Raw genomic sequence first — 27113 nt, forward strand, 5'->3', positions numbered from 1 at the left:
ACATTTTGGTTTATTCAAAGTTGAAACGATCATACCCTTAGTTATTTATGCAGTTGTATCCATTGAACAGGTACATCTTTATAGTTTGACTGTACTCTTGTGTAGACCTAAGGCTGATGTTGAAGTCCAAACACATTATTATAATTACCACCTCAGCCATTGCGCCAGCCACTTTCCCTCAGGGGAATCCCTGTCGAAACTGAATGCAGTTTGTTTGCCATCTTAAGTGGAGGTCCAATTTAGTAACGTTGCCCCCTCGGCCCTCGATTTAGCTCAACGGAGCGAGTGAGCAACCATGGTCACTTGCGGGGTTGACATGACACACAATTCAATGAACTGTAGTCACATGTCAAACTCTGGTGGCCGTGAAGTTTCAAATTGAAACAAAAATATTGTATTTTTTGGCATGTCAGAAAAAAGTATGAAGCTAGCTTGCTAATATATTGGAATAAAGGACCAAACTATAAAACTAGCTAGCCAGCTATAGGTAACTGTAGCTAGCTACCTGACAGGAATGTTAGCTTACTCGGTACATTCGTAGCTTTAGGTTGGTTGTTTTTAAGATCAACTTCAAGACTTCCTCCAAGGATGTTGCCTCTCTGACCATCACACTACCTCGCTTGGGCAAGGGACATTTAAGGTACACTCTGATGTGACGATGTAAAACGTCATTCAAGGGCTGAGGGTTTAGGGCCGATGGTTTAGGGCCGATGGTTGTCTACTTTGAGTTTGAAATGCAGCCCGAGTGTAGGTCGGTCTGCCCTGGGCAGCTACAGCAGCGCGTCAGTCTGGCGTGTACGAAATGATGCAATCGTTCTCTCAGATTACTGTCAGAGACGCATTGCTTATTTCCTGCCTGCTCTATGTCATCTTACAAATGCACACCATAGAGGGGACAGAGATGTGCAATATGCAGTATATGTCAGAATATATGTTGAGGACTTGATGGTTCTAGGGTGGAGGCTACAGTATATTTTCTGTATGCATGTACACTACCGTTCAAAAGTTTGGGGTCACTTAGAAATGTCCTTGTTTTTTAAAGAAAATAACTTTTTTTTTTGTCCATTACAATAACAGCAAATTGATCAGAAATAGTGTAGACATTGTTAATGGACTTGCTGTTGCTTATTAAGGGTAATGAAATGAGTAGAATTTAATGGTTTAGTGGTTTCTCACTGATGAAGACGTTTTACAGGTGTAGCGGAGGTGGAAACCTGTGATGATGCACGTCCCTTATCACCTGGGTTGAAACATTTCACACCCACTCAACGTGTCAACCCAACTTGCATATATACTGCTCACCCGTAAGTCCCACAAAGTATGGCCACAGCCTTCTACCACAGGAGGTTGCTGGCACCTTAATTGGGGAGAACGGGCTCGTGGTAATGACGAGTGGAATTAGTGGAGTGGTATCAAATGCATGATTTTCATGCGTTTTGTTGCCATTCCATTTGCTCTGTTCCGGCCATTATTAAGAGCCGTTCATCAGCAGCCTCCACTGACTTCTACCTACCAGCGCTTTTATTCAAAATAGAAGCTATGGCCACATATCTCACAGGACTCTGCTGTGCAGAGCATGGTGCCTTGGTTATATGGCAGCTAATGGTTTCCCAAGCCTGCCAGTGTGCACAGATGTCATCGATAGAACAGCACCAAACGCAGGGGTTGTATAGATGTCAGCCAAGGCTCTGTACTAAATGGGTGGTATGCAATTCTCTGTTTCCCAACTCACTGGCTGAATTTGACTAAGTAGATTATTTTTTACTCCCCCAGTTGTGCCAACGGCTTTCATTCGTAGAGGAACTGTTGTGTATTTTGAAATGGGGCATATTGATTTCCTGTTCTGTTTTTATTCTGTTCTGCAGCACTCTGACTCTGCAGCAGTGGCTTCTACAGAGAGGAGAGGGAGTTCCACAGCCTACTAAATATGAGTCATCTATAGGAACTACTGCAACCATTATGAATGTACTTGGTAGCTATCCATCAGCCCAGTTCAAAGTCAAAAATAAAGCTACCTTTCTGTTTCAGTTTTAATGATGCAATAACCATATGAGTAGCTTGGGCAGTATGTATAGGTTTGGCTGGTCAGGACAAGTGAAGCTCCCCTATAAAAATACAGTGGAACTGGCATATTTTTACTCCCTCCCTGCTTAAAATAACCACTCTGGCTTGACGTCAGTCCTGGAGCCTGCAGGTTGTCACTCTAAATGTTTCTGTTTGGGACAGAATTACACACACGCTATCTCTGAAATGAATCCAAACGCTGTTGCCCTGCGCTGTTCTGTTCATCCCATAAAATTTAAAAAATCACAATCACACATCAGAGCAAGCTATCTTCATTTGCCTGGCTTCACAAAGGGGCTTGTTTGTTTGCAGCAAGAGACAAAAGCCCCTCCAGCAAATGCATTAAAAAACATCCCTGAAAACGTGTGCTTTAAAAGTAGACTGCAGCTGTGGAGGAGTCAGTGAAAATCTGATCTACTTTTCCTCACTGTCCTCCATGCATCACCCCAGAGGTAAAGAGGCCTGAAGTTTTAATTTACAGATTTGCTGAAGCAAGATGCACACTACCGAGAGAGAGCGGATGTATGAATGTCCAGAGCGGTCGATATGTTGGCCGCTCAGGTCTCTAGTCTGACTCTGTGGCTCGGGAAAGGAAGGTGGTCGCTGAACGTGGATCTTTGTTGTGATGAGTAGCAGCAGAGTCAATTACTGGCTTGGCTCTCAGAGACCTTTGGCTGGGAATTGTCTTTTTAATAATGAAAAAGACACACAAACAGAAGCAAGCCGAACAGTCCGAGATGATAAATAATGATTGAATGAGAGATTCTGACCTATTCTAATGGGCTACTTCATTCAGCACAGACATGTCTCCTCTGTCTGGCCAACACACTACCTCATTCTCTCTGTAGAACTTCTCTAATCTGACCCGTGTCTAGATGCGTGCTGCAGTTGGAAACGTAATTTGGCCCCCTTCCTAAAATATATCCTCTACGACATTGTTATTCCAACAAATTAGGGCTCAAATGGGATCCATTAGGAAACGGGGCTAATGACGGAGCTTGGTCGCTCCTGTGTGGGGGCTTTCTGACCACTGACAGACACTCAGTGCTGAGCCGCTGACCGCCCCGTCTCCTCCCCCCTCCCTACGCACGCCAATGACTCACCCTACCCAATAAATATTGTACTTATTGTCGGACACAGTTCATGTACAAGTGCATTAAAGGTTAGCAAAACAACCTCCCTTTTCTTTCCTTCTAACTAACGGGATGCCGTCCAAAACCTCTCAGGCAAATATTAAATCAACCTTTAAAGGGCTGAGAGATCATAACTTGGGGGAACGGTGCAGCTAGAGCTGAATAACTTTTCAAAGCGTTGCCATGGTACCGGACCCGAGCCCCCCTAGGGAAATGGCTAAAGACCAGGTCCTGGCTGGGAACAATGGAGAATGGATGGGAGTAGTGTTGCGACCCATTCAAGCGTTTGTGTTCGCTCGCAACAATGTCAATTTTTAAACAATACTAACGTGAAGAAAATAAATCTCCCACCACCCCTGTTTTTCAAATAAGCAGACTGATGCTTTGGTGAATAAACACTCTTGCAGGTGAGAGTGTGTCAGTACTTAATGTAGCTCTTTTCATTGAGTACTTGGTTTTTGTGGCTCAGCTCATTCTTTGCGTATTACATCTTGCTTTTTAAATTAAGCATGGCACAGTGTGTGGACACCACAGAGATGATGCGCTTAGTTTTTACATCCTATCAAACCTTTATTACTGAACTGTTATCACACTTTATAATACACTCTGGAGGAAAGAGTCTGCATGGTTTGACACCTAAGTATGTGTTAACAGGCCTGCGGATGTGGTCAGTGTATTTGTAGTGTTGTCATCTCACTATGCTGTTCTACAGATGTAGGATCTTAATTTGATCACCCTGTTGCAGAACTTTCCTGCAATCCAGGACATGTAAAACTTGTAGTGTATTTGAGGTTTAAAAAGGCTTCTGAAGTTTGTCATTTCTACTTTTTGAAATTGCAGACTTGATTTTCCCATACAAAAAGAAAATACAAAAATTCCAATAATTATAATCCACGTAATAATTCACATTTCCTGTTGCTGCAGGATTATTTTCCTGCTTTAGCGAACTGTCTGAAATGTAAGATCCTACACCTGTATGGGTTAGCCTTCCTTTTGTTCTTGACAGCCCTTTATTATAGAGTTGTTGGTGGACAGAACATCCTTGTTATAGTGAGAGGGACAAGGATCTTCTCAGATTCTCCTCTATATGTTCCTCATAGATGAAGGACACTCTTTTTCCCTGTCCCCTCTTCTGTCTCTATCCCCCTGTGTAGTGACACATCTCAGCCCATTAGCCAGCAGCAGGTGTCTAACCTGGTCAAATATGATGTTCATGGTGACTGTCACCACCTAGACTGGATGTCAAGTTCTCCTCCTTAGTAATGGACATAGCTTGGACCCTTAGAGAGCACCATGACGGTAGCTCAGTCTGCAGCACCATATTGAGAGGGAGGAGATCCACCCCCCCCCCAAATCACTAGTCAAGCCAGGTCTGTGTTGTTTCATTCCCTTAATTGGTAAAGTTAGGACTATTTAGGGTCATCTGATCCTAAACCTGTGGTTTTAGGGGGGAAACACCCACCTTGAGTGTGGCAGTAGTACGTTTAGGGAACTAGACTCCTGACTCCTCAGTATACCTGTCGTGATTAACAGTTCCCACCTGTACACACACCCTGCTCATACTACACATTCATTTGGAGTCCAGCAACAGCAATGCAGGGCTGCAGTTCTCTCTGGTTCCTTGGCCCAGGCAGGGCCTATAAATCTGGCCCAGAGCAGACTTTGTGTAGCATGGCTGGCTAGCACCCTGACGCAGTGAGTTAAAAATGCTGTATACACTCCCCTATGTATTTATTTGGACAGTGAAGGTAAATATTTTAATTTGTCTCTCTCCTCCAGCATTTTGGATTTGAGATAATGTTTCGTATGAGGCGAAAGTACGGAATGTCACACTTTTTTCTTTCCTTTTTTTTCATTCTTACCTGTTTTACCGTTTAGAAATATGTTATGTATCTAGTCCCCCCCCATTTGAAGGTGTCAAGTATTTGGACAAATTCACATGTGTATTAAAGTAGTCAACAGTTTAGTATTTGGTCCCATGTTCCTAGCACGCAATGACTACATCAAGCTTGTGACTCTACAGACATGATGGATGTATTTGCAGTTTATTTAGGTAGTTTCAGATCATGCTGCGCCCAATATAAATTAATGGTAAATAATGTATTGTCATTTTGGAGTCACTTTTATTGTAAATAAGAATAGAATATGTTTTTAAAACACAATGTGGATGCTACCATAATTACGGATAATCATGAATGAATCATGAATAATGATGAAAGAGAAGTGGTTAGCGTTTTTGGGGGGGTATGATATTTATGCCTCTAACTATTGAACTCTGGGATTTTATATGAAAAATGCCTGGCCTGCACGTTTCTCTTCCTCCGCTCTCTTTCTCTCCCTTTTACTCCCCATTGATTGGATGTGAGCTGTCGAGCATGTTTCACAATAACTTTCTCTTTTACAGCCTTGCCCCTGCCAGATGGGGAAGAGGCATTGCTGTTTATGATGTGTAACCGGGCCTTGCAAGTGACACGTGACTCCTCGTGGCTGCCGCTCCGCTGCCCGCACAGATCCTTTACAAGGTTTGACAAAAAAAATGCAATTAGGTGAAAAGAGATTGCGGCGTGGAGGGACGAAGCGGTTTCCTCTGGGGATGGCGATGTGAGGGGAGCATGTCTCCTATCTGACTAGAGGACAGGTGGACACAGGAGAAGGGAGCAGGGGAGATTGCATTTCCCGGATTGCTCACGTCTTCTCGCCTCCTCAAAATCCATTGGATGAGAAGGTTAGAGATCCCTCCCCTCTGACCTTCTCATCCAATGGGTTTGGAGGACGAGGCGAGGAGAGAGGACGTGAGGAAAGGAGGAAATGCAATTTGACATTTTCCCAAGGCTGCGTCGTATCCTTCATAGGATGTCCTTCACGAGTGAAATGTTGTGATGTGCATTCACTGCATGTCCCAGTTGACCATACATCAATGTACATATGTGCAATGTATTTCTTCCTAATTGTAGCCGCTGCGTGTCTTCAGAGAACCTCGTGTTAAAATTATGTTAGAATTTTTTCAAATGTATTTGAATGGGGTTGAAGGCTTTCTGTGGTCAACCATGGATGACATTGGTAGGTATCATAACACACAGACCCAGATAAGGAAGCTCTGTGTGCTATTTGTTTGCCATGGACCATGACCTTAACATTGAGCACGCGTTCGAGTGGAAGCTTTTTTTTTCTTTCAAGCTTTCCAGTATACCTCCCCTCCCTCTCTTACTGTGGTGATGACAATAGATACTGTAACTTCCACATCCACCTTTCACTTCACTATACAAAGCTCCTCCCTTTTCCTCTTTCATAAAGAAATGCATTGCAATTAAGGCATTGATAGCCAGTTAAATTTCTAGTACATCAGACAATAAGCCTGAGGGTCCATTGTAATTGACTGGTGGCATGAATCCTTAAAGTAGGGGGTATAGACCATAGATGGTCCCAATTGTGATTTAAAGACCTCTGTCAAGCCTACCTGAGGGGCATTTTTAAAAGGAATTGTTTGTTTTACCTTTGCTACTATACTATACAGTGCCTTGCGAAAGTATTCGGCCCCCTTGAACTTTGCGACCTTTTGCCACATTTCAGGCTTCAAACATAAAGATATAAAACTGTATTTTTTTGTGAAAAATCAACAACAAGTGGGACACAATCATGAAGTGGAACGACATTTATTGGATATTTCAAACTTTAACAAATCAAAAACGGAAAAATTGGGCGTGCAAAATCATTCAGCCCCCTTAAGTTAATACTTTGTAGCGCCACCTTTTGCTGCGATTACAGCTGTAAGTCGCTTGGGCTATGTCTCTATCAGTTTTGCACATCGAGCGACTGAAATTTTTCCCATTCCTCCTTGCAAAACAGCTCGAGCTCAGTGAGGTTGGATGGAGAGCATTTGTGAACAGCAGTTTTCAGTTCTTTCCACAGATTCTCGATTGGATTCAGGTCTGGACTTTGACTTGGCCATTCTAACACCTGGATATGTTTATTTTTGAACCATTCCATTGTAGATTTTGCTTTATGTTTTGGATCATTGTCTTGTTGGAAGACAAATCTCCGTCCCAGTCTCAGGTCTTTTGCAGACTCCATCAGGTTTTCTTCCAGAATTGTCCTGTATTTGGCTCCATCCATCTTCCCATCAATTTTAACCATCTTCCCTGTCCCTGCTGAAGAAAAGCTGGCCCAAACCATGATGCTGCCACCACCATGTTTGACAGTGGGGATGGTGTGTTCAGGGTGATGGGCTGTGTTGCTTTTACGCCAAACATAACGTTTTGCATTGTTGCCAAAAAGTTCAATTTTGGTTTCATCTGACCAGAGCACCTTCTTCCACATGTTTGGTGTGTCTCCCAGGTGGCTTGTGGCAAACGTTAAACAACACTTTTTATGGATATCTTTAAGAAATGGCTTTCTTCTTGCCACTCTTCCATAAAGGCCAGATTTGTGCAATATACGACTGATTGTTGTCCTATGGACAGAGTGTCCCACCTCAGCTGTAGATCTCTGCAGTTCATCCAGAGTGATCATGGGCCTCTGCTGCATCTCTGATCAGTCTTCTCCTTGTATGAGCTGAAAGTTTAGAGGGACGGCCAGGTCTTGGTAGATTTGCAGTGGTCTGATACTCCTTCCATTTCAATATTATCGCTTGCACAGTGCTCCTTGGGATGTTTAAAGCTTGGGAAATCTTTTTGTGTCCAAATCCGGCTTTAAACTTCTTCACAACAGTATCTCGGACCTGCCTGGTGTGTTCCTTGTTCTTCATGATGCTCTCCATGATGCTCTCTGCGCTTTTAACGGACCTCTGAGACCATCACAGTGCAGGTGCATTTATACAGAGACTTGATTACACACAGGTGGATTGTATTTATCATCATTAGTCATTTAGGTCAACATTGGATCATTCAGAGATCCTCGCTGAACTTCTAGAGAGAGTTTGCTGCAGTGAAAGTAAAGGGGCTGAATAATTTTGCACGCCCAATTTTTCAGTTTTTGATTTGTTAAAAAAGTTTGAAATATCCAATAAATGTTGTTCCACTTCATGATTGTGTCCCATTTGTTGTTGATTCTTCACAAAAAAAATACAGTTTTATATATTTATGTTTGAAGCCTGAAATGTGGCAAAAGGTTGCAATGTTCAAGTGGGCCGAATACTTTCGCAAGGCACTGTATGTGCTGTGCATTCAGCCAATGAGTATCCACTATCTGCACATTTAGGAAAATAGAACAGAAGGCAGTGTTATAGTAGATGCATCTCTACAGCTCTGGGCCTGTTGCCCCAGAGAGACTGGTTGGATGAGACCCTACTCCTGCTGAGAGCTCTGCCCAACCGTCACTGGCACCAGGACCTCCGTTAGGAGGGAAGGGGCTGTAGCTCTGCCCAACCCACACTGGCACCAGGACCTCCGTTAGGAGGGAAGGGGCTGTAGCTCTGCCCAACCCACACTGGCACCAGGACCTCCGTTAGGAGGGAAGGGGCTGTAGCTCTGCCCAACCCACACTGGCACCAGGACCTCCGTTAGGAGGGAAGGGGCTGTAGCTCTGCCCAACCCACACTGGCACCAGGACCTCCGTTAGGAGGGAAGGGGCTGTAGCTCTGCCCAACCCACACTGGCACCAGGACCTCCGTTAGGAGGGAAGGGGCTGTAGCTCTGCCCAACCCACACTGGCACCAGGACCTCCGTTAGGGGAAGGGGCTGTAGCTCTGCCCAACCGTCACTGGCACCAGGACCTCCATTAGGAGGGAAGGGGCTGTAGCTCTGCCCAACCCACACTGGCACCAGGACCTCCGTTAGGAGGGAAGGGGCTGTAGCTCTGCCCAACCCACACTGGCACCAGGACCTCCGTTAGGAGGGAAGGGGCTGTAGCTCTGCCCAACCCACACTGGCACCAGGACCTCCGTTAGGAGGGAAGGGGCTGTAGCTCTGCCCAACCCACACTGGCACCAGGACCTCTGTTAAGAGGGAAGGGGCTGTAGCTCTGCCCAACCCACACTGGCACCAGGACCTCCGTTAGGAGGGAAGGGGCTGTAGCTCTGCCCAACCCACACTGGCACCAGGACCTCCGTTAGGAGGGAAGGGGCTGTAGCTCTGCCCAACCCACACTGGCACCAGGACCTCTGTTAGGAGGGAAGGGGCTGTAGCTCTGCCCAACCCACACTGGCACCAGGACCTCCGTTAGGAGGGAAGGGGCTGTAGCTCTGCCCAACCCACACTGGCACCAGGACCTCCGTTAGGAGGGAAGGGGCTGTAGCTCTGCCCAACCCACACTGGCACCAGGACCTCCGTTAGGAGGGAAGGGGCTGTAGCTCTGCCCAACCCACACTGGCACCAGGACCTCCGTTAGGAGGAAGGGGCTGTAGCTCTGCCCAACCCACACTGGCACCAGGACCTCCGTTAGGAGGGAAGGGGCTGTAGCTCTGCCCAACCCACACTGGCACCAGGACCTCCGTTAGGAGGGAAGGGGCTGTAGCTCTGCCCAACCCACACTGGCACCAGGACCTCCGTTAGGAGGGAAGGGGCTGTAGCTCTGCCCAACCCACACTGGCACCAGGACCTCTGTTAGGAGGGAAGGGGCTGTAGCTCTGCCCAACCCACACTGGCACCAGGACCTCCGTTAGGAGGGAAGGGGCTGTAGCTCTGCCAGGTGTCCGTGTCATATCTGTATCTCAGGACTACGTATGGGCCTCCAGGGTTCTCCTGTCAACACGTGTCTCAGCGGTGTGTGTGTATGCAGTGCACGCAAGCCCACTCCTATATCAAAGATCAGGGCGGCCACTGGCGCACACGAACACACAGCGGCGGCAGCCACACTGACTGCACCACAGCTACGCTGGAAAATGTGAACCTTCTCATCTGCACACATACACCTGTGCGGGCGCGTGCACATACACACATACATGTTCTTTCTTCATCACACACACACACACGGAAGACCTCCATAGAGATCCCTGGCTGCTACACATCCAGGTGATCATATAGAAAAGCCGCTGGCTCATATGGATTATTTTAGTGATGAAGCGTATGCTCTGAATGTGTTTTTATAGGAGCTGTAAAGCATTTGTTCAAAGCTGCCAGGGTTGGAGGGAGCCACTCTCTCAGGCCTGCCACGGCAGCTGGCCAGGTCTCTGCAGAGAGGGCCTGAGGGAATGTATGAACAAACAGAGTGCAGGCACCCCCACCCCAGAGGGATCCGTGGTGACAAGTGTGTGCGAGGATGGCGTGTGTGTGCAAGCATGTGTGTGTGAGCGCATGTGCACGTGTGAGTGTGTTGTAGTGCTGTCTCGTGGTGAATGAAGGGGGTTGGAGAGGCCCTCCCTTCTGCTTGGAGAACCAAAGAGGCCCCAGCCTTTTGCACATTTATCTGTCGTCGTCTTGTTGTGCAGAATGAATATTGAGTGTCATAGTCAGTAAAGGAATAGATATCGAAAGGAATGGTTCCTAGTGTTTTGATTACTTTAACTGATAGATCTTTACAGAATGTTGTAATGCACTGTATATTTACAGGCCTGAACACAAGGTATTTGACACACGTACCCGTTCCATATTTGTTCATACCAAAATGTGTTCCTACCACAACCTGTTGGACGTCTGTGCTAGAATTGGTACGCTGGACACAATAACTCCCCCCAGATGATTGTCACATTGGACGGCATCTCTCACAGCCACCCACAACAAAACACTGGAGTCCACACCACTGAAGAAAGCAGGATGAGTGAACCTTCAATGAGCCTTCATCAGGTCAGATTTAGTAGAAAAAGGTTAATGAGATGGAATGGAGCAGCCTTCACGTGGCTGGAGGACTGTCTGGGGATTCCTGTCTGGGGATTCCATGAACAGCTCATTGGAACAAGCAGCATTGTTCAGGATCATTTTGAGCCGAAATTCTCTTTCCCCTCCGATCTACTAGCGCTATATCTTAAACAGCTCCGTGAGTGAGGTTTAGGTGGACCCCAATGCTGACCGAACAACAAGCCTTTCAAAAGATTTGTCTCTTCAGGTCATTCAAGTATTTTCCATGACCAAATGTTACCTCAAGGTCTGACTGTAGTTAAGCGTAATGCGTTTGGGAATATAGTACTGAATCCACAGTTGGTGTGGGACTTTACTCAAATTGTCTCAAATGGTATATTTTGACTAGATTGGTTCCCACCCTGCCTGTGTCTGAAATCTTTAAACAGCATCTAACAATGGGCTTGCTTAATATCCATGAGAAACAGAAAGCCTCATAGATACATATATCTATCAGATAGTGGTTTTGCCCTATCCCCTTTTTGTTTGTGTGCGTGCATGTGCGCCGGCCGGGCGTTTGTGCGATGCTGCAGCAGATTGCCCGGTCGTACCAAGAGCCACATTTACATGGGCCTAATCTGGGCCAGATGTTCCTGGATGACACAGATAATGAGAAAAGGCTCCATATCCTGGGAAAGTCATGTGACCTTGTGACTGGCACTGTCATATTCCCCCATCGTCAGCTCGGTGTGGCGATAATTAGATGACCATTTACAAGTGTTCCGTGCAGTAGTGGAACTACAGCATTGGGACTACTGGGCGGATCATTTTTCTTTCTGTTGATTTAATAGCTTTTGTCACTGGGATGTTAAGCGTACAGATGTGGTGCTTGTTATTTGCACTGTGCAATATGTTAACATGACTTGTGCTCATTGGCTTCGTAAGCCTCACTCATGTTTTATCTCTTTGTCCCTGTTTTACTTTCATGGTAAATCTTGTTTGCAGTTAAAAATATATATTTTCTATTGACCTGTTGTTAGTCGTCCGGATTCAGAAATGGTTATGTCGCACAAGCGGTCATACGTAAACTTTAGTGAGACATCGTTCTACCCACCATATTGACTCTGCTCTCCTGGAATCGCCTCCGAGACCGTCCAGAGACGACCATAGGGTTAGTTAACTTGCTGCTTTTTCTTAGGACCCACTGTTGGCCTCAATGAGAAGACTTTCTTTCCAACATGTCTAGTAGAAAAATGCATTAGAATCCACAGCGTTGACCTTTGACCTGTATATGCTCAACACTCTGGGGCCCTAAATAACTAAAGCACGGCCAAGCTGACACTTCAGAGGCCAATAAACAACAGATGTTCCAGACGAAACAGCATTTAAAAATTTTAAAAATCCAAACCCTTATAAATAAACTAAGGAGAGAACCTCTTTTCGCCCTCCACTCAGTCCTTGCAATAATGGATGTTAGTTTAGTTGCACCCAATCTTATGCATGTGGTCTGATAGGTGGTAGCTATCTTGCCTCAGTAGACTGAATGCTTGCTCAATGATCATACTCTGAGCACCTCATTAGACATGCTTTTATATGGGTCAAGTTACAATATAATTCATATCATAACTGGAGCCTAACGTGCAGAGTATTTTAATTATTTTTTCAAGATTGCATTAATGTCACTGCTGTAAACCTGCTTGGATCAAATCCATTTAAGAAAATGTAATCTATGTCATCTGAAGGGCTCTCCACAGTGGTTTCAGTCTACGCAATCTGACTATGTAGAGAGCCACGCAAACTAACCTCTGTCGGATCTGTTTCCTAGACTACTGTGTAGAGCCATTAATGTCCCGTTGAGGGCTCAGTGGGGATGAATGAGTGAAGCCTGATACTGGGAAATGTTAGCTTGACTGGGACCTAGACTTTGGTACACAGTCCCATCTTCTCAGTGGTATTCATTGTAAGTGTAGGTTGTGTGTGTCCAGGTTAGGCTACCTGATACTGGCATGTTAACAGGCGTATAGACCCTGACATTGTCCCTCTGTTTCTCTATGCTGCAGTGCTAGAGAAGAGTCAGCGGCAGCAGCTTGAGGCGGTGAGCTATTCGTCGCGCTATGCACTGGGCCTCTTCTACAAAGCCCAGGATCACATCGACGTCCCCTGGGCCGCCAAGTACATCTCCAATAATCCCTGCATTCGTTTCATCGCCATTGACGATAAAAAGCGCAATTTAGGTCAGTGCTACCATTTTATTGCTGCCATGTCTCTGTCTCTCTGTGTGTCTGTCTCTGTGTCTCTCTCCCTCTCTCTCTGCCATGTCTCTGTGTGTCTCTCTCTCTCTCTGCCTCTCTCGTTATCTCTGTCTTTCTCTCTCTGCCATGTCTCTGTGTCTCACTCTCTGCCTCTCTCTCTCTCTCTCTCTCTGCCTCTCTCTCTGCCGCCTCCTCTCACCCTACCCCGCTATGCATTAATCAGATTTTTTTTATACCTAATCAATTAAAAAAAAAATATTTGCTTCATCGCCATTGGCGATAAAAAGCCAATTTAGGTCAGTGCTACGACTCTCTGTCTGTCTGTCTGTCTGTCTGTCTGTCTGTCTGTCTGTCTGTCTGTCTGTCTGTCTGTCTGTCTGTCTGTCTTGTCTGTCTGTCTGTCTGTCTGTCTGTCTGTCTGTCTGTCTGTCTGTCTGTCTGTCTGTCTGTCTGTCTGTCTGTCTGTCTGTCTGTCTGTCTGTCTGTCTGTCTGTCTGTCTGTCTGTCTGTCTGTCTGTCTGTCTGTCTGTCTGTCTGTCTGTCTGTCTGTCTGTCTGTCTGTCTGTCTGTCTGTCTGTCTGTCTGTCTGTCTGTCTGTCTGTCTGTCTGTCTGTCTGTCTGTCTGTCTGTCTGTCTGTCTGTCTGTCTGTCTGTCTGTCTGTCTGTCTGTCTGTCTGTCTGTCTGTCTGTCTGTCTGTCTGTCTGTCTGTCTGTCTGTCTGTCTGTCTGTCTGTCTGTCTGTCTGTCTGTCTGTCTGTCTGTCTGTCTGTCTGTCTGTCTTGTCTGTCTGACTCATTCTCTTTTTCTCTCTGTCGGACTCTCTCTTTCTGTTTGCTTTTCTGCTTCTCTTTCTCCCTCTCTGGAAGGCATGCGTCAGAATGTCTCTCTAATTGAGTACCACTGTTCAGCAGGCATGTAACTTTCCATGCCAGCTTATGCCTTCAGTCCACTGGATTCTTCCTGGACTTTATGAAGCTGCATTTTGTGTACATTCAAAATCCCAATATACAAGTTGTGACGGTTTCATTCAAACTCAACCTTTTTCGATGATGCTGGGGGGAGACCCTCCATAGTCCTAATTATTTGATTGGCTCCCTGAGTGTTGGGCTTGCCCAGTCAGTCCATTGGTAGTCAGGCTTCATTACTGATTGAACACAGGAGGGAGATGCATTAGATGCTGAGCAGGGGAGCACAGACCCTGAGGTCAGGCTTCTGAGAACACACACATGTACCAGCCTTCATTAACAGCTCTGATTTCTGCTACAAAACCACTGTCTCTCGGCTGCTATAAGAAGGAACAACATCCTCTTATATCGCACCTGGAGGGGTTTGTGTGTGCGTTTCAGAGAGAGAAATATATGTATTTGTGTGTGTGTGGACATGTTTAACTATACTTGTGGGGACCAGTAGTCCCCACAAGAATAGTAGACAGACAAACAAAAAATACCATTTTCCGTACATATTTACCCATCATAGAAGTGTTCATAAAGTGTCTTTTTTGACCTGAATGCCAAAACATTCAGGGGATAAAGGTGCTTAACGTTGACCCATGTTGCATACCCTACCATACCATGAGACATCCATGTCTTCCTCACTGGAAAATAGAAACGGTTGAGTTTTATATCATTTAAATTCTTACAGTGTTGTCAAAGTATTTTGTAATTCCTTGAAAAAAAGATTGTATAAAATGTGTATTTTTTAAATCCTTATCAATTAAAAAAAAAAATGAAATGGCTTTTTCTATATATATTTATTTTTGTGTTATACATATGTAGTTTATACCCTATTTGACATAATCTGAGGTGTTTGTGGTGCCCGCCATCGGTTAAGACACAACATACTCTTGAATAAAGGGTGAGTGTCATTTCAATCATAGAAATAGAATTCATAGAATTGAAATCTACTTTCAGACCAGTATCATTTAGTTGGTACATCATTGAAATGTTATTTAAATTGAAGTTTTATCTCACAATTACTACCACAAAGGTGTATTTCTGGTCCACCCACTGGCAAATGCCAACTTAAATAGGAATGTATATTTCGTTATCTGTGTCTTTGATTTCAATAGGTTTCCTATGGAAGATTGACAGTATAATAAAAAAAAATTAAACTGATATTTCCATTCAAGCCAACATTCTCTGATGTGTGGACCTCCAACCATCTTCGTGCTACCATTTTGAAACTATAAATTCCCTATTTGAGTACTTTTATCAGCCAAAACATGACACCCACCCTATATTCAAGAGTATGCTGTGTCTCAAGCAATGGTGGGCACGACACAAACACCTCAGATTATATCAAAATGTATAGATTTTTTTTTTACGTGTTTTTAGGTAATTGATGTTCAAGGTTAATGTTTTTTTGTTACATTGTTTACAGAAATGTTTACCTTGTTTCACAGCCATGTTTTGAAGCTTTTAAATGATATCAAACTCAACCTTTTTGTCTTTTCCAGTGATGAAGACATGGATGTCACACGGTACGGGGGGGTGGGGGTGGGGGGGTATTAAGATAAAGATCACTTCATTGGTCAATTCCACACAAGGTCCAACCGAAATGTATATTTAGATTTTTATCCCAACCCCTCCTAAAGACACACAAACACACATACTTGACTTTTTCCACATTTTTGTTACGTTACACCCTTATTCTAAAATGGTCCTCGTCAATGTATTTAATCAATCTATACACAATATACCCCATAATGACATCACAATACCACATAATAACAAAACGAAAACAGGTTTTTGCATTTTTAAGAAATTTATTTTTTTTAATTATGAAAAAAATACATTTACATAACTATTCAGAGCCTTTGCTATGAGACTTAAAATTGCACTCAGGTGCTCAGGTCCTGTTTCCATTGATCATCCTTGAGATGTTTCTACAACTTGATTGTTGTGGGGGGCTGCAACACTGGGTGTCTGGGGAGCTTGCTCAAGGTCACTTCTAGAAGGCAATAGGTTTGATACCATCAATCCGCCAGTTCCCAGCTCACTTCCCGCCTGATTAAGCAGTGTAGTAGTGTGCAAGCAAACTTCTCTCAGATTATTTCTGAATGGCCCTTTGAAAGCTTGTGAATGCAGAGAGCAGGAGAGGCGCTTTAAGGAATAGCTGTGGAGTGTCTCTCCAACTCTCTGCAGTGGTCTAAGACACGGGGTGCTTGCTGTGACCAGGGGAACAGGTGTCAGGTCACAGGACAGGACAATGGGCCCCCTGTGTCATATAAAGGTAAGTTAACCAATGCAAATTGCACACTGCATAACTTTGTTGCCAAATTGCTCTGAGTGGAGCCTGTCTTTGTTTTTCTACCTGGTGAACGTTGTAGTCTCTTGCTTCTACCTCGGAAGCAGAGTTGGTGCCAGCCTCTACCTACTTACGTATAAAACAACCAATAACTGATTGTGAGCTCTTAATACCAGCGACTCAAACACCTTTTAGTGGTGCCATATACCATAAAAACATCTAATATTTTATACCATGGCCTTGCACAGTCAGATATGCATTTCAAAAGAGCCCTCTGTCCATCTCCTCTGTGTCATATCCTACATATTATAACAGGGCTCGCCTAACACCATTCCTACAGAGATACCGTCCTGTAGGTTCCTACAGAGATACCGTCCTGTAGGTTCCTACAGAGATACCGTCCTGTAGGTTCCTACAGAGATACCGTCCTGTAGGTTCCCACAGAGATACCGTCCTGTAGGTTCCCACAGAGATACCGTCCTGTAGGTTCCCACAGAGATACCGTCCTGTAGGTTCCCACAGAGATACCGTCCTGTAGGTTCCCACAGAGATACCGTCCTGTAGGTTCCCACAGAGATACCGTCCTGTAGGTTCCCACAGAGATACCGTCCTGTAGGTTCCCACAGAGATACCGTCCTGTAGGTTCCCACAGAGATACCGTCCTGTAGGTTCCCACAGAGATACCGTCCTGTAGGTTCCCACAGAGATACCGTCCTGTAGGTTCCCACAGAGATACCGTCCTGTAGGTTCCCACAGAGATACCGTCCTGGACTTCAGGAGACCGTAAGAGGGAGCACTCCCCCATCCACATCGACGGGGCCACAGTGGAGAAGGTAAAAGCTTCAAGTTCCTCTACGTACACATCACTGACATTCTGAAACGGTCCACCCACACAGACCGTGTGGTGAAGAAGGCGCAACAGCCTCCAACCTCAGAAGGCTGAAGAAATTTGGCTTGGCCCCTAAGACCTTCACAAACTTCTACAGATGCACCATTGAGAGCATCTTGTCGGGCTGTACCACCGCCTGGTACGGCAACTGTAACGTCCGCAACTGTAGGGCTCTCCAGAGGGTGGTGCAGTCTGCCCAACGCATCACCGGGAGCGCACTGCCTGCCCTACAGGACGTCTACAGCACCCGGTGTCACAGGAAGGCCAAGAAGATCAAGGACCTTGAACTTAGACACTGTTACTAGGTGGCTACCACCCGGTTATTCTACCCTGCACCTTAGAGGCTGCTGCCCTATGTACATAGTCATGGAACACTGGTCACTTTAATAATATTTACATACAGTACTGTTTCACCCACATCATTCTTCTATACTGTATTCTTGTCGAGGCCTATCCTATTTAACAATCGCTGTACATATACTATTCGTCAGATATACTACATTTTTTACTCTATACTGTCCATATTGTCTATACGTCCCATTACATTCCAGACTCCGACTTTGCCCGTACTAATATTTCTTAATTCCATTATTTTACTTTTTAGATGTGTGTATTATTAGATACTACTGCACTGTTGGAGCTAAGAACACAAGCATTTCGCTAGACCCGCAATAACATCTGCTACATATGTTTGTGACCATAAAAATTGATTTGATAGTTACAACTGGGGTTGGATTGAAAACATACAGGAGGGTAGCTTTCCAGGAACAGGGTTGGAGAACCCTGTCATATTAACATGGTCTCTGTCTCCATTTCTGCCCTCTCCATCTGAACTGAATTTTTTTGTTGGAGGAGAACAGCAGATGCAAAAGCTCACTTCCAGGAATGACACATCTCAAGTGATCAGGGTGAAACAGTCATCTGTGGGTTCAGTCACCATGACAACAAATATCCTCCACACAGGATACGCTGTTTGGGTTTCGCACCTCTTTCTGTCTTCCTCTTTGTTTGTCTTCCTCTTTCTCTCCCGCTCTCATTTTCTCTCTCTAGCTGGCCCTTTGCCTGGGCACAGTGATGCCAAACACTGGTTAGAGTGTCTCTCTTACCCATGAGCCAACCCAGAATGGCCCACTGGACAAAAGTTAGACCCCAGTGAATGTGTGCTGTAGAGTCTCTGTGACCCCACAGTTAGCATCCCCAGCTCCCTAGTTTCACACAAGTCAGTTTAGCATCTCCAGTTTAGCTCCAAACAAAACAGCTGGCTGTGTTTGTGTGTACGCTCAGTCACACGACATGGTCTCTTCAGCCGCTTTTAAAAAAAATAAACCGAGCAGGTGGAGATTATTGACCTTCTGGTAACTCTATGTCCCGCTCCGGCAAGTCAATCGCGGGATGTGTTTATTTGCTGTGGTAAACTATTGTTCTCCGCAATCAGTTTAAATATGGTTTTAAGACAATTTCATTAGAGAGATGACTTCACGACGTACAGCCGCAAGAAATCAACGCAAAGTGTCCTTTATGGGTCAGAGCCCTGTCTGTCTGTGCTTGTTGTCTGTCAGTCATTAGAAACAGGACCTTACTGTGTCCATTCCCTGCATGATGTCAACATCACACAGCCGGATCCACAGCACACGACAAGCCTTTCGGTTGTGTGTACTGTTACCTGCATGTTGTGTTTTTGGTAACTGCCAAAATAAAGGAAACACTTGAGGAAATGAGGGTTACAAAGTCTATTGAAACCAGGTGCTTCTACAAAGGTGTGGTTCTTGAGGTAATTAAGCAATTAACATCCCATGATTCTTAGGGCCATGTATAAAAATGCTGGGCAGGCCATTATTTTGGATTCCATGGCTATGCCCCCATAGGATGTCAAAGCCCCCATCCACAGGGTACGAGTGGTTGATGAGCATGAAAACGATGTAAACCATACGCCAACCTCAGTCACCAGATCTCAACTCAATTGAACACTTATGGGAGACTCTGGAGCGGTGCCTGAAACGGCGTTTTCCGCCACCAACAAAACACCAAATTATGGCGTCGCATCCCTCCAATAGAGTTCCAGGCACTTGTAGAATCTATGCAAAGACACATTGAAGCTATTCTGGCTCGTGGTGGCCAGAACAGCTTCAAGACACTTTACATTGGCGTTACCTTTTTGGCAGTACCTGTACATGCAACACACATCAACCTCTGACTGAGGGAGACATTTGTATTACAAATCAAGCTGGTCATATTAGTTAAGCAGAAACAGGGGATTCTGGGTACAGGAGTCTGTTTCATTAAAAAGCCATGACGTATGTTGTCGGCGGCGTGCACAGTTTTGACCCCCGTTTGGTATTGGCATGCAACTCTTAATTAAACATCAGGACAGAGATAAGGAAGTGCTTTTTTTCCTTTTTCCTGGAGTCAGAATCCTATCAAAGAATTCCGCTGTCAGATTAGGGGAACGATCTTGATGCCAAGGATGATTTTCGGTTCTATTCAACATCTTAGCTATTTCCATCTCCAGCTGTTTAAATCTGAGGACTTAGTTCTTTATGAAAACGAATCTTCTCATGACCCACTATTGAGGACACATTCAGTAGGGGTTTTGGATTTATATTTCAGATTTCTTTTACTGTTCAGCTGTGAGATTTAAGAGTTCACTGTCTTAGAAGTTGTTTCTGATGATCAGTGTGGCCAAAACATAAATGTCTTAAAATATATATTTTTTAAATAATTGCTACTTCTACTGTCCTGCATTGTAAACGTAACTGCACTGTGTTCTTAGCTGTGCTTGTGTGGTGCTGTTCAAAGTCAGCAGAGTTAGTCCATCCATGGTGGTATGGTTCTGAACTGTGCTTTCTTTCTGTGCAGAATCCCCTGAGTGCGGTACCTCCATGGTGGTTCACACCAGTGTTCCCTTTGGTATCAAACACCTGGAGGAGGCAAAGGAGCAGGTGGAGCCTCTCATCCTAGAGGAGCTGAACAAGCTGCTGCCCGGCCTGCCACAGCCCGACAGCATCAAATGCCAGAAGTGGAGATACTCGCAGGTGAGCAGGGTTACTCGGTCAGGAGTTTTACCGCATTCCTTCTTTGAGAGAAGAGAAAGTAGACTGTCAAGAGGTTTGTCTTCATTCCTTCTTTGAGAGAAGAGAAAGTAGACTGTCAAGAGGTTTGTCTTCATTCCTTCTTTGAGAGAAGAGAAAGTAGACTGTCAAGAGGTTTGTCTTCATTCCTTCTTTGAGAGAAGAGAAAGTAGACGGTCAAGAGGTTTGTCTTCATTCCTTCTTTAAGAGAAGAGAAAGTAGACGGTCAAGAGGTTTGTCTTCATTCCTTCTTTGAGAGAAGAGAAAGTAGACGGTCAAGAGGTTTGTCTTCATTCCTTCTTTAAGAGAAGAGAAAGTAGACGGTCAAGAGGTTTGTCTTCATTCCTTCTTTGAGAGAAGAGAAAGTAGACGGTCAAGAGGTTTGTCTTCATTCCTTCTTTGAGAGAAGAGAAAGTAGATGGTCAAGAGGTTTGTCTTCATTCCTTCTTTGAGAGAAGAGAAAGTAGACGGTCAAGAGGTTTGTCTTCATTACTCCTTTGAGAGAAAAATAACTGTTTCTACTTCACAGTCCTGTCACGATGCATGGAAAGAAGGTCAACGTAGAGGATTGACATCCTGTATCTATCACGATCAAACCCTATTAAACTTCAGTGCATTCATTACATTTCCCTGCTTGTGTATAAACTACATGAGTATAGTGAATGGAGACTGGTTGGACACGGTGTTCATTTTTCAAGTAGCTCCAATGTCCTGTTTACTTACTGTGATGTTTCCCTGAATTTCTGAGCTTCTTGGACCAGACACTATAGCTTTAATTACTGAAGTCGAACAAGAACATGTCTCTCTCCCTCCCTCTTTCTCTCTCATTCTCTCTCTCTCCTACTTTCTTTCTCGGTTTCATTCTCTCTCTCGTGCTCTTTTTCACTCTCTCGCTTTCTTTTTCTCTCTCGCTCTTTCTTTCTCTCGCTCTTTCTTTGTCTCTCTCGTGCTCTCTTTCTCTCTCTTTCGCTTGCTCTTTCTCTCATTCTCTCTCCCTCTCTCTGTTTCATTCTCTCGCTCTATCATTCTCTCGCTTTATCATGATCTATCATTCTCGCTCGCTCTTTCTCTCACTTGCTCTTTGTCTTACTCTCTTTCTCGCTCTTTCTTTCACTCGCTGGCTTTCTCTCGCTCTCTATCATTCACTCGCTGGCTTTCTCTCGCTCTCTATCATTCTTTCTCTCGCTCTCTATCATTCTTTCTCTCGCTTGCTTTCTCTCGCTTGCTCTCTCTCATGCTTTTTATCTCGCACTTTCTATCACTCGCTGGCTTTCTCTCGCTCTCTATCATTCTTTTTCTCGCTTGCTTTCTCTCGCTCGCTCTCTCTCATGCTTTTTATCTTGCTCTTTCTATCACTCTCTTTCTCTCTCCCTCTCCAACACACTCACACACACTCTGCTAAGCGAGGCTGGATTGGGCTGGGGGTCAGAGGCCACAGAACATCTGTGTGGGAGGCACATCACTGGGAGTGCCAGAGCATGGGCCAAGGCCCACTGGAACTGGACGGGCCATGGTAGAACACATGCACATTTGTACTGAAATACACACGCACTCATACACACACACTCATACCATACACACATCAGCTCCCTGTCAAATACACAAGCAGACATTCTAGCAAAGGCCATTGTGAGAGCGAGGAACATGTGTGACTCAGTTGGTAGAGTATGGCGCTTGCAACACCAGGGTTGTGGGTTCGATTCCCACGGGGGACCAGTACGAAAATGGATAAGAGCGACTGCTAAATGAGAAGTGTAAAATATATATATTTATTAACTTGAGGAAATTATTTATCCTAACAGTTATAGTAGTTAACTCTTTCTTCGATGTAGGTTATAGGTTGCTTTCTCTTTAGATACTTAAGTTATTTATTTCACCTTTATTTAACCAGGTAGGCCAGTTGAGGACAAGTTCTCATTTACAACTGCGACCTGGCCATGAAACAGCCATATTCTCAGCTGCTAGAATCTCATGCTTTCCTTGCTATAAAACGTGTTTATATTTGGGCATTTTATCTTAATGTCCAAAACCACCCTCCTCCTTCACTCTCCGTGCTCTTTGCCCTGGAAAATCAGCCTCGCACTGTATATGGAGACAGCAGAGCTCAGGCCCGCTGTATCAACTTACCACTAGAGTAAACCAAACAATTTGTCCACTGCTAGATTTCAACAAGAATGCTTATCAATTGATTTACATGGTGATTACCATTCAGAAATGCATGAGCAAACACAATATTTAGTTTTTGGGGAGGAGTGGGGATGGAGGGAGGGTGGGAGGTGGAGAGTGGGGGTTGATATCAGCACACAGTAGTAGGCTATTAAAAGCCTCAGCAGGAAATGGATACTATTTCCTTACCCTTAGCGGTGAGGGGCAGTGTACCTCAGTGCAGGCCAGCAGAAGCCTCTAAAAATGTCCCTTGCTATGACACGTACACAGACTTGTGTGTTTACACTCCCAAATCATTAACACACTGAACTCTCGGCATTCAGGCTTGAAACATGAGGAAGACAGTTGGCTGCGAGGCTGATTTCATATCTGCTCGTCTAGCCAAAGACCGTGCATTTTTCTGGCTTGAGCTGTACTATCCCACCACAGGTGGTTGGTGGTACCTTAATTGGGGAGGACGGGCTCATGGTAATGACTGGAGGGGAATTAGTGGAATGGTATCAAATAAATCAACCGCATGTTTTCCATGCATTTGGTGCCATTCGCTCTGTTCCAAACATTATTATGAATTGTCCTCCCCTCCAGCATCCTCCATTGTATCCCACCATGTATAGACCTACCCTGAGTACAGACTGTTAGAAAAGACTGGGGATTTCAGGATTAAATCAGATGTATTTATATAGCCCTTCTTACATCAGCTGATATCTCAAAGTGCTGTACAGAAAACCAGCCTAAAAACCCCAAACAGCAAGCAATACAGGTGTAGAAGCACGGTGGCTAGAAAAAACTCCTTAGAAAGGCCAAAACCTAGGAAGAAACCTAGAGAGGAACCAGTCTATGAGGGGTGGCCAGCCCTCTTCTGGCTATGCCGGGTGGAGATTATAACAAAACATGGCCAAGATGTTCAAATGTTCATAAATGACCAGCATGGTCAAATAACAATAATCACAGTAGTTGTTGAGGGTGCAACAAGTCAGCACCTCAGGAGTAAATGTCAGTTGGCTTTTCATAGCCGATCATTCAGAGTATCTCTACCGCTCCTGTTGTCTCTAGAGAGTTGAAAACAGCAGGTCTGGGACAGGTAGCACGTCCGGTGAACAGGTCAGGGTTCCATAGCCGCAGGCAGAACAGTTGAAACTGGAGCAGCAGCACGGCCAGGTGAACTGGGGACAGCAAGGAGTCATCATGCCAGGTAGTCCTGAGGCATGGTCCTAGGGCTCAGGTCCTCCGAGAGAGAGAGAGAAAGAGAGAATTGGAGAGAGCATACTTAAATTCACACAGGACACCAGATAAGACAGGAGAAGTACTCCAGATATAACAGACTGACCCTAGCCCCCCGAGACACAAACTACTGCAGCATAAATACTGGATGCTGAGACAGGATGGGTCAGGAGACACTGTGGCCTCATCTGATGAGACCCCCCCCCCCTCCCCCCCGGACAGGGCCAAACAGGCAGGATATAACCCCACCCACTTTGCCAAAGCACAGCCCCCACACCACTAGAGGGATATCTTCAACCACCAACTTACCATCCTGAGACCAGGCCGAGTATAGCCCACAAAGATCTCCCCCACGACACAACCCAGGGGGGCGCCAACCCAGACAGGAAGATCACGTCAGTGACTCAACCCACTCAAGTGACGCACCCCTCCTAGGGACGGCATGGAAGAGCACCAGTAAGACAGTGACTCAGCCCCTGTAAAAGGGTAATAGGATAATTGTAGTACAAACAAATAATTCTCTCAATTCTCATTCTACTATATCTGTGTGAATAGATATGTGGCAAATAGTGTAGAGATTAGTATTTTCCTGAGAATTTCAATATCGGTAACCATTCAAAATGATCCAGAGTCTTGTGAAATACCGCAAAAATCAGAAGGATCCCCCACCCCCTAACTCTCTATCTCCACCCCCCTCTTTCTCGACTAATTAGGTGAGGAGATCGGTGGCCGACTGCCCGGGGCAGATGACACTGCTGTCCCAGCCTCTGTTGGTGTGTGGGGGCGACGGCTTCACGCATTCCAATTTCGACGGCTGTATCGAGTCTGCCCTGAAGGTGTTTGACGTTCTGAAGCACTCTCTCTGATGCCGCCTTCTGAAGTTGGGAGTATAGTGTGGTGGGTTCTATGTGTACAGCATGTTAGCCCAGAGAGGGGGGGCATGAAACTGATCTGTTCTACAGATTCCATCCATCCACAGAGATGGGGGGGGGGGGGGGGTAATGATCTATCTCTAAATGGATGGAATCTGTTAAAACAGATTTGTTTCATCCACTGAGGTACTTGATATGTTGTGTGATACTACAGTCAACACCATATGTATTTGGACAGCGAAGCTACAATTTAAAATGTCTCTTTACTCCAGCATTTTTGGATTTGAGCGACAGTACAAAATGTCACCCTTTTTTTTGAGGAAATGTTCATATATATCTGTTTTTACGGTTTATGTATCTTGTACCCCTATTTGAAGAAGGCATAAGTATTCGGACAAATTCACTAACAGTGTATTAAAGTAGTCAAAAGTTTAGTATTTGGTCCCATATTCCTAGCACACAGTGACTACATCAAGCTTGTGACTACAAACTTGTTGGATGCATTTGCAGTTTGTTTTGGTTGTTTCAGATAATGTTTTGACCAATAGGAACTGAATGGTGAATAATGTGTTGTGTCACTTTTATTATAAATGTGGATGAATGCCATAATGAATGGATAATTGTGAATGAATTGTGAATAATGATGTGAGAAAGTTAGAGGCACAAAGGGCACAAAGGGCACCCCCCCCACCCCCCCAAAAAAACAAAAAAACACCTGTTATTGGTAATAGTGTGGTAATAGTGAGATGTTAGCATGTTTTGTTGTAGCCTTTGTAACTTTCTCACTCATCATTATTAAAAATCCTGAATGAATCATGGCATTATCAGGATTCATTTAGAACTGTTCAGAAACATGTGATCTACTCACTTAGAAAATGACTCCAGTCACCATTCAGTTACTATTGGGCAAAACATAAACTGCAAATACAACCACAGAGTTTGTCGTTACAAGCTTGAATATGGGACCAAATACTACTTTAATACACTAAGTGAATTTAAGGGGAAGCAGGTAGCCTAGTGGTTAGAGCGTTGGGCCAGTAACACAGTAACCGTAAGGATGCTGGATCGAATCCCCGAGCTGACAAGGTCAAAATCTGTCATTCTGTCCCTGAGCAAGGCAGTTAACCCACTGTCCCCCCGGCGGCCAAAGACGTGGATGTTGATTATGGCAGCCACCCGCACCTCTCTGATTTAGAAGGGTTGGGTTAAATGCGGAAGACACATTTCAGTTGAATGCATTAAGTTGTACAACTGATGAGGTATTCTCCCTTTTCCCTTATGACTTCTTCATATGGGGGGACTCGATACATATAGTGCCTTCATTTCTAAATGGTTACATGGATATGTATGAGATTACCCTCAGTACAAAATGTCACCTTTTATCACCTCATATGAAACATTTAATCTCAAATCCAAAATAAATGTGTGTTTTTTTATTTTTTATGTTTCACTGTCCAAATACATTTGGTGTTTATATGCTGGAGGATGAACAGGAGTATATGCTGTGTTCATGTGTAGTTTGATGCAAAACAGGGGTCTTTAACACACCCCTTGACCTGCTCATTTAAAAAGGTGTACAATGATTCTGTTCTATTGCCTTGTTCAGGCAAAATGAAAAACTGTACTTGTAAGTAATTGTTCTTACTCAGGATTTCTCTCTAAACACCTTATTTTGGTTCAGCTTGAATAAAAATGTTTTCAAACTATCTCCCACTTTGTGTCTTTAACTCCACTTGCGTTTCGCACTGATACACAGGAAGATGGCAGGTGGTATGGAAACCAATCCGCACAGAGCTCAGAGAAAAGTCGTACAAAATGGATGTGGCAGTCAAAAAGCAATTAGAAAGCAATCAAGATCCCTTAATGACTTCTAAATGCATTAGGCAAAGTAGGCACACTATGTAGTGCTTGAGTAATACCAGATCTCACCCACCATTGTGTGACCCCTGGCATTAGTACAGCGGGAGGACTCTGGGTATGACTGCCTGATATGACTTACCCCAGATCTGCCCTGTGCCCACAGAGGCTAAGGGCCCTGTGACCCTGCCACCCCCCGTCCGTGGCAGTGTAATTCCACCCGGGGCAGCCGCCCGCCGCTGGCCGAGTTCAGCTGCTTAGTGGCAGGGCAGTAATCTGGGACAAAATGTTTGGCAGCCGGTCTGGAGAGGGAGAGCCCCCCCTAATCCAACATAATTACAGCATTTTGGGCCGGGGCCCCGGGCTGCTGCAGCTGGGGTAGTAGTAGGCACTCTCCACTCTCCTCTCCACTCTACTTAGTCAGCAGCACCCAGATCGGGGTTAACACACACACACGTGCCTACATGCACACACATATGTGCTTAGTATTTTTACAGTGTGTGTGTACACACCCAGCGCATGGCCGCAGGAAGATGTTTTGGGTTAGGGTGCCGATGAGTACGTTTCTCCCCTCGTACAGAAGTAATAAAGGTCTAGTTGACTGATTTTGTGGTATTATTTTTTTTAAATAATTAT

General features: G+C 44.8%; 1 protein-coding gene and 1 long non-coding RNA gene across 4 annotated transcripts in view; one reads left to right on the forward strand and one right to left on the reverse strand.

Moving 5' to 3' along the window:
• rnls (renalase, FAD-dependent amine oxidase) overlaps positions 1-26328 on the forward strand; it is a 45888-nt gene extending 19560 nt beyond the window's left edge. For both annotated transcript variants that reach the window (XM_052491774.1, XM_035752458.2), the window contains exons 5-7: positions 12967-13140; positions 20150-20325; positions 24462-26328. In XM_052491774.1, the coding sequence (XP_052347734.1) occupies positions 12967-13140; positions 20150-20325; positions 24462-24614 (503 nt within the window). In that variant the 3' untranslated portion in view covers positions 24615-26328. The remainder of the gene's footprint in view (positions 1-12966; positions 13141-20149; positions 20326-24461) is intronic.
• On the reverse strand, positions 8368-12951 carry LOC127914594 (uncharacterized). 2 transcript variants are annotated; one of them, XR_008088970.1, is made up of 5 exons: positions 9567-12951; positions 9348-9512; positions 9183-9292; positions 8963-9127; positions 8368-8854 (listed from the first exon to the last, which is right to left on the reverse strand). It is a non-coding gene; the product is annotated as an uncharacterized LOC127914594 (long non-coding RNA). The 2 variants fall into 2 exon arrangements; XR_008088971.1 differs by lacking the exon at positions 9183-9292.
• Positions 26329-27113: the final 785 nt, after the last annotated feature.

Source organism: Oncorhynchus keta, chromosome 3, assembly GCF_023373465.1.
Source record: "Oncorhynchus keta strain PuntledgeMale-10-30-2019 chromosome 3, Oket_V2, whole genome shotgun sequence".
Taxonomy (NCBI): domain Eukaryota; kingdom Metazoa; phylum Chordata; class Actinopteri; order Salmoniformes; family Salmonidae; genus Oncorhynchus; species Oncorhynchus keta.